Raw genomic sequence first — 8,144 nt, forward strand, 5'->3', positions numbered from 1 at the left:
ATATATATATATATATATATATATATATGTGTGTGTGTAGCCAATCCCTCGTCTTTTCATCAATCAAAATTCTCTCCAGTTCTCTTCGTCGAAGAAAATCCTCTATTTAGCAATAAAAACTCTAGATTTTGAACGACATCCCTCTTCAATGACGACTCAGAATGAAATTCCAGTTGTAAAAACGATCAACAACGAAAACCAAGAAGGATCAGAGACGAAAACCCGAACCCTAACCCTTAGAACCTCCGATGGCCAAGAGTTCGAAGTTCCTGAATCCGCTGCCGTGTTGTCCGTTACCATTAAGCACATTCTGGAGGACGGGTTCGAGCTGAACAAGATTCCGCTGCTGGTGGTTGATGGAAGAACCCTAGCAAGGGTCATCAGCTACCTCACCAAACACACCGAAGGCGGCGTCTCCGATGAGGAAAAGAGGGATTTTGACAAGGAGTTTGTCGTCAGGAAGGAGATGAGCGTATTATTCGACGTCGTATCGGCAACTAACTATCTCGACATTAAAGGGCTGTTGGATTTGGTGTTCCAGGAGATTGCAAATAGGATGCAGAATAAAAGCGTGAAATGGGTGAGAAAAACGCTCTGCATTGAGAACGACTTTACGCCTGAAGAGGAGGAGCAGATTAAGCGTGATCACGCCTGGGCTTGGGAAGGTGTTGAATCCGACGATGACGATTGATTTATTCCAAGAATGATCTTTTTCTAAAATTGAAAAAGGAATGTATTTTTTTTATGAATTAATTAATTTGGAAGATTTAGGTTGGATTTATTTATTGCTTTTTCTATTTATCTATTTTTCAGTTTAATAACAATTTCAACAATTATTTTCGTATATTTTATATAAGCAAATTAATTTTATATATATATCTAGAATTGATTTACTTCATATTGATCTAACAACTAAGATATATGTTGTGATTATTTTGAAAACATTTTGAGATAATTATAAAGTAACCAAATGCATATTGTATACATAATTTCGACTTCTGTGTACACACACACACACACATATATATATATATATATATATTCCATTCTTGAGAGAATTGTATTTTTTGTTTCATTTATATTAATATTAAAAAAAAAAGCACACTTACAAACTTACAAATAACGGTTGATGACATTATTATACCAATATCTTTTGTAAAATAAAAAATACCCTCCAACTAATAAAATAAGTAACATATTCAATTTATAAATTTTACATTAATTGATAAAGCAGTTTTTTATTTTTTTCTTTATTTATATATAATATAAATGTATTAATTTATATATTTTATTTTTATTTATAATATATTTTAAAATATGAAGTCTATTTATTATATATAGGCGAGAAAACGTGTCACAACCAATTGTACTATAAAACAATTTGCGTGGTGGGTATGGGACTTTTTTTATTGATAAAAAATGATATTTTATAAATAGGTCATCGCACAGATGATACCATATAAATAGGGTTGTTCTAACAATTTTTGTCAATTGGGAAAATACGTACCAACTATGCAAACTATCTTATAATATGATAAAAAGAAAAAAAAAATGCAATTTTCTCTTTGGATTATTTGTTATGCCATCTTTCTTTTCACTTTTATGTGCAGGTATATTTGTCTACAGGGTGCAACTAACCATATGATCTCATGCTAACGAGGCTTAAGTTAATTAAATAACCATGTTAGACCTCATGATTATAAGATCATATTAACGTGTGGGATATTATTCTAATTAATTAGTAGGTATTGTTAATTCTATTTTAATAATAATTATTGATTAAATATATTTGTTAAATATTAATCACAATTAATATATGATTGTTAATTGTAATTTAATAATAGATGTTGATTAGTAACCCCGTTTAATTTAGTTAGTGTTATTGTGATTACCTACATCGAAAGCCTGGGAACTCCAAGCGTGTACCCCTTGGAATTATGATTTTGTTATGTTTCGTTTTAATTTACGCCGTTTTAATATTACTGCTTCCGCTTGCGCGTTCTCAGACCCATCCACTCGCATTTTGCAGTGCTTTCACTTACTTCTCAGTTTCTTCATGTTCTTTTTGATAGATGCTTGATAACACCAATCTTTCAACTTGACTTTGATAAAAGACATCCTCCTTCCTACTAAGTCCAGTTGTCCTTCAGATACTTTGTATGATTGGATCAATATTTTCCTCGATGGACTGCAAATTTTTGCAAAAAACATGGGGACGGGTACTTCTGTTACTACTACACTTTGGAAGAAATATTTGTGAAACCAATAAATATATTTATCTACTGTGCAAATACTCCTTAATTCAAGGCCAAAGAGAGCTTGTGCATATTCTCTAGCCTTCTCCGTTCTACTTCCTTCAAAGTATCCATATCCGATAAAGTGGATCTTAATAAGCCTTCTTAGCTATTATGACTAGATTCTCTGATGAGGATATCGACTTTAATATCTTTTGGGATATTATCCCATCGGATATTCACAGAAGCCTCCAAACTTAACTCCAATAATCTTTTGAAGTTTACTTTATCGTGTTCTAAGGTGGTTACCGCTATTTTCATGGTTCCCACCCATTCATCTATCAGCTTCTTGAGGTTTTAAAATTTGATAACATCCAGGTTGAGTATGGTGCTATATGGAAGTAAAGGCTGAAACATTGTCAATATTGCCAAAGGTGTATTTTTAGAAACTCTTCTTGAATCTTGTCCTGAATTTTCTTTGAATTTGGTTCCCACAAACATCGGGGTGGCGTTGGTGTGGAAATCCGTCCTGTGCTTCCCTCCAGTAGTGGTAGTGCTAGAGTGATTTCATTGATTTAAATATTGACCAAGTCCACAATCCCAAATTCGAAAAATCATTCAGCCAATTCCTGTATAGATCTACCCTTATTGCCTTCATTATATTATGGATATGATCGATGCAATAATTAGATCCTCTCTAGTTTTTGACTTTGGAATCTTCGTCGTCTTTCCCTTCTGGTATAGTAGAGATGCAGGTCCGAAGTCATCCCTGATTCGTTCTTGTCTCAATCTGGATGTTTCAGGGATTTTGAGTAGATCAATGTGTGTAGTGTGCATGACAAAATAGAGTGAACTGAGAGAATTTTGAGATGATGATGATAATAATAATAATAATAATAATAATAATAATAATAATAATAATAATAAGATTTAAAATTTATGATAAATTAATACTATTTACGAAGATCAATATAAAAATTAAATTTTGACCATATATATTATTAATCAACCTTTGTAACACCGGGTTTAATTATGACTATTTTTTTTACCTAACTTGCTCAAACAACTAATAATCGTTGGCTGCTCAAATTAATTTATATTGGTCATAATTTTTTATTTTTATCATACTAATTAATCATGCAAAAAAAAACTTATATTTCTTAGAGTGTTACTAGCTAGCTCCTTCTCTATTATTTGTCCTCAAGTTGCTCAAAGAAAATAAAACAAAAAACAACAATTGGGCAATAGAGTTTTAATAAATACGAGAAAGTTAAAAAAATAATAAGACTATTAAACAAATGTAAACTGCACTAGTAACAAATTAAAAGAATTCCAATAATTTGAGGTCTATTGACCAAGTTAAAAGAATGTACAAGTTGATGAACAAAATAATGATTAATGAAAAAAGAAATGGTCTAGGCAATTGAAAAAATTAAAATATAAAAAAGTAGTAGTAGGAGAATATTAATGGTGATTAGTCGAGTCTAAGTTATGTATATGTGTGGAGATTAATATATAATTAAAAGAACAATTTGAACCTTTCTCAACTAATAATGGCAGTCAATCAATTGTGGAGCTGTAGTGGTGGTTAAGCCAAGGCCCGTTCCGGTTTCCTTCTTTTCTTCCGGGCTTTTTTGTTGCTTTGACCCAAGCCCCAACTTCTGATTCTCATCTTCTGGCGCCGGAAGGTTGAGATCCAAAGACAGCCCGATTCTGGGCTTCTTCAAGTGATGGGGCTCGAGCTCCTCAATGTAGGTATCTGGTGGAACGTTTGAGGATCGGATGATCGGCCCGGCCCGGTGCTTCCTCATGTGTCCTCCAAGGGCCTGGCCCGACGTGAACTCCGCCCCGCAATAGGAGCACTCATGGATTCTTGGAGAAGCCAACGACTTGGGCGCGGCGGAGAAGGTGGTGGAGGAAATGTTGCTCAGCTGGAGAGAAAGGGAATGATACGGAATTCTGCTCTTGGACGATGACATGGTCGGCGACGGGAAGTCTTCTTCGTCGGAGAATGCGGCTGATGTTTTTTTCTCGTTCTTGGGCTTCTTGTGGCTGGCCCGGTGGCCACCGAGGGCCTGGAAGGAAGGGAAAGACCTGTTACACGTCTTGCATGTGTAAACGCACGCACTGCTGCCGGCCACCTTGTGGGGGCCTCCATAGGCCGGCGCCGTGGAATAGGTGGCAGCCCCCGCGTACCACCTGCTGCTGTTGTTCTGTTTGGGTTGATTCTCATCGTGGTGATAATTCGAAGGGTGTGCTGAAAAATAACCTCGTGACAAAAGGATGAGGCATCGGGCGGTATCGACTTCCTCGGTGGTGGTGCTCTCCTCTGAGGAGACCGCAGAGAAGGTGGGGCTACGGCGGAGGAGCTGTTGCTCGTCAACTGCGGCTGTTGGGGCATTATCTCCTGGCGGAGGTTTGATGGTGAAGGGAATAGGAGAATGAGGCCTGTGTCTCTTGGTGCGCTTGCCCTTGGCGATGGGAGAGAGGTCTTTGTTATTTCGACCCGGCGGCGCAGCCACGTCCTCCACAGCCTCCATGTCCTTGCTTCACCACCACCACCATCACCGTACAGAATAACGCTACGAGAGCAATGCTTTGTTGTTGCAGTTTTTAGAGAGAGAGGAGGGGAGAGAGAGGAGGAGAGAGAAAGTAGCTAGGATAGAGGTGGGAGTTGGAGGGAGTTTATAGGAGTAGTGTGGGGTGGTGATCATTATAGTATAACATGTAATAATTAGTTAATGTGAGAGGTTTAAGAAGCTAATTATAGATAATGAGAAATTAAGTACGGTAAAATAAGAAATTAAGTACGGTAAAATAAGAAATTAAGTACAGTTTAAGAAATTAAGTAGTGTACTATGGAATTGTATAAAAGGAATAGTAATAATTTAATTTATTTCCAATTTTTATTTTTTGATACATTTATGTAGTGGTACAGTCTGTTTTTCAGGAGTGGCCCGAATGGAGCTTGAGCACTCGTTAATTTTTTCCTTAAAAAACTACGGTAAAATATATTTTTTATCGTGTAATTTTTGCATTTTGCTATATTTATCTTTTATTCTTTTAGAATTAAAAAAAATTATTAGCTTTTTGATATTTTATAATTTTGATTCTTTCGATGCTGAATTAACAAAAGTTGTTGTAATAAATCATGTGCGACTCACGTTGTTCATTTAAATTGGGGCTTTTATTTTAATTGATTCACTTTTGCCAATATGAATGACAAATTTACAATGAAAAAGGAACGGGCACATAATTTATTCCGAACACCTTTTGCAAAATCCGACACCAAAAGGACTAAATTGCGAAATGTCAAAAAATTACAGGACTAATTTGCACACTCCTAAAAATATAAAGGATAAAATGTCAAAATTACGAAATACACATGATTTATTTCAATGACTTCTGTAAAATCTGACAACGAAAGGATTAAGATCATGAAATATAAAACATTTACAAGATTATTTAATGCTCCTAGAGAAATAAAGAATTAAAAAATTAAAATATCAAAATATCAAATTATAATAAGAAAAATAACTGTGGCGACAACTTTGTAGAGTGTAGACACATCTCCAAGTGCTAGGAGATACGTGACAGCTTTATAGAGTTTAGACGCATCTCTAAGTGTATAGGAGATACCTTTGTCACGTATCTCCTATACACTTGGAGATGCATCTACACTTTATAAAGTTGTGGCCACAGTTACTGGTCAAATAGGAAAAGGAGGTTCCTATGTCAAGCAATTTGGTCTAATGCATCTCAAGTATTAACCATAGACGATTAGTCCAGGATGGGAACCGACGCCCAACTCCATGCCCTAGACTAAGGCTTCGAGACGGTAGACAGAAGGACTGTATTCGTATGGACTCCAGAGCCTAAAAGTTCAAATGAATTTTCGCCTAGTCTCTAGTGCCATGGACAGTTACTAGACGGCCACCTAGGTATGGAATTGAGCGTCGGTTCCCATCTTGGACTAGTCGTTTATGCTTAATACTTGAGATCGCATTACACCATATCTCCTATACACTTGGAGTTGCATCTACACTTTATAAAGCGGTGGCCACAGTTATTGGTCGAATAGGAAGAGGATGTTCCTATATTGAGCAATTTGGTCTGATGCGATCTCAAGTATTAAGCATAGACGGCTAGTCTAGGATTGAAATCGACGCCCAATTCCATGCCCTAGACTAAGGCCTGAAGATTGTAGACGGAAGGACAGTACCCTTATGGACTAGGGAGCCTAAAAGTTCACATGGACCGTTGCTAGACGGCCACCCATGGTGACGGGTTTTCTTGATCGAGGGTTGAAAAAATTATTAATTAAGTTAAATTTAATTAAAAATAGTGTTAGACACCTGCCTAAGTCTAGCTGAAATGTAAACCTAAGGAGTCACACACAATCATCGGAAAGCAACAAGGAATTAATTCGGAATTAATTCCATATATAATTGGATTACTTACAAAGAGAGAAGAGGCCCATGAATAAATTAATGGCACCAATTTATATTGGGTTTGTTCTTATAATTTAATAAGTTGAATCTTATTAAATAATAAGGATAATTTGGGCTTATGTGTTTAATTAGATTGTTAAATACAAGTTGGGTTGAATTAAATGAATTTTTATTAAATTGGATTTAAATAAGAATTTATTGAGCTTGTAATTTTCTAAAGATAAAAATCAGCCAAGTCCACTAATTTTAAGCCCATGAAAAAATTTCATGAAAAAAAATAAATAGCTAGAGAATTGTATTTTTAGAAATTGCAATTCTAGTTATTTTGTGGAACTCTTTATTTAGAATAAAGAGAAATATACCTTGTAGGTAATAGAATATATTTAGAAACATTTTTAATTCTCAAACAATTTATTTATATATATGTGTGTAATATAATCATTTGGGAAATAATTATAATAAAAAACACACAATCTCTCTTTCCTACCTCTCGGTCGCCCCCTATATGAATTTTGAATTGATCTCACATAAATATGCTTTACTTAAATAATTGATCATATTTTGATAAAAAAATCATCCTTCAAACAATGATTTCTAGCAATTCATTGAGCAAGAAGGTACTTGTCCATTTTATAAATGTTTAAAACATCATATAAGATAACGCTAAGGATATGATATATATATATATATATATATTTATATATTTAAAAGAAGTCCTTAAAAAGATATGCGATAATATTTGTTTATATCATTTAACACAAACAATTTAAAAATTTAGTTTTAAAATAAATTTTTATTTATTATAAGCTTTAAAAAATAATTTATAAGAACTTTTAAATATAATTAGTTAAAATCTCTAAATTTTACTGGCTATGGAAACTTAAATTGTCAAATTACCATTTAACAATTGACTTTCATATTAAAAATGAGGAGGTTAATGAGTGTCAGTAATTAATTAGCAAATAAGACTGAGCATGCCTTTTGTACTTATACTAAAAGAGATTGTCCCTAGCACGTGGGCTGGCCTTGTTCTCTACATTTCGGATCCTCCAACTAAAATAAATAATATTCGCTTACTTTTCTCCTTAACAAAAAAGAAATTCAAAAAAAAAAACCCAATTACTAGATACATGTGTACATTTTTTTTTTCAAAAAATGGTCTATTTAAATATTATAAATTAAGAATTTATAAGAAAATCGTACAGGATGGATGAAAAAAAATAAAAAATTATAAAATAAATAATTCACTTAGTTCATAAAAAAAATTTAGAACAAAATAAAAAATAAATAAAATTTTAATTCTTAGTATATAAAGACATTTTATTCATTCCACCACAACAAATGGATGTGTTTCTAAGGTGTAAACAAGTATTTAGGGAGGATACCCAATATAGTTGAGAACAAAAGGCAACAAAAACCCCCTTCCCCAAAACAAACACAGAAATGGAGACATATATGG

The 8,144-nt window shown here is 33.9% G+C and overlaps 2 protein-coding genes across 2 annotated transcripts; one reads left to right on the top strand and one right to left on the bottom strand.

Moving 5' to 3' along the window:
- LOC105161332 (SKP1-like protein 11) lies at positions 47-725 on the top strand. The gene has a single exon (XM_011078978.2). It carries the CDS (start codon positions 149-151, stop codon positions 689-691), a length of 543 nt encoding a protein of 180 aa, XP_011077280.1. The 5' UTR covers positions 47-148; the 3' UTR covers positions 692-725.
- LOC105161312 (zinc finger protein ZAT5) lies at positions 3,603-4,883 on the bottom strand. The gene has a single exon (XM_011078958.2). The coding sequence runs from the start codon at positions 4,772-4,774 to the stop codon at positions 3,782-3,784; it is 993 nt and encodes a 330-aa protein (XP_011077260.1). The 5' UTR covers positions 4,775-4,883; the 3' UTR covers positions 3,603-3,781.

This window comes from Sesamum indicum, linkage group LG4, assembly GCF_000512975.1.
Source record: "Sesamum indicum cultivar Zhongzhi No. 13 linkage group LG4, S_indicum_v1.0, whole genome shotgun sequence".
Taxonomy (NCBI): domain Eukaryota; kingdom Viridiplantae; phylum Streptophyta; class Magnoliopsida; order Lamiales; family Pedaliaceae; genus Sesamum; species Sesamum indicum.

Bases quoted from the DNA above. Each gene is read 5' to 3' on its own strand.
- LOC105161332 (XM_011078978.2), top strand. From the start codon at position 149: ATGACGACTCAGAATGAAATTCCAGTTGTAAAAACGATCAACAACGAA.
- LOC105161312 (XM_011078958.2), bottom strand. From the start codon at position 4,774: ATGGAGGCTGTGGAGGACGTGGCTGCGCCGCCGGGTCGAAATAACAAA.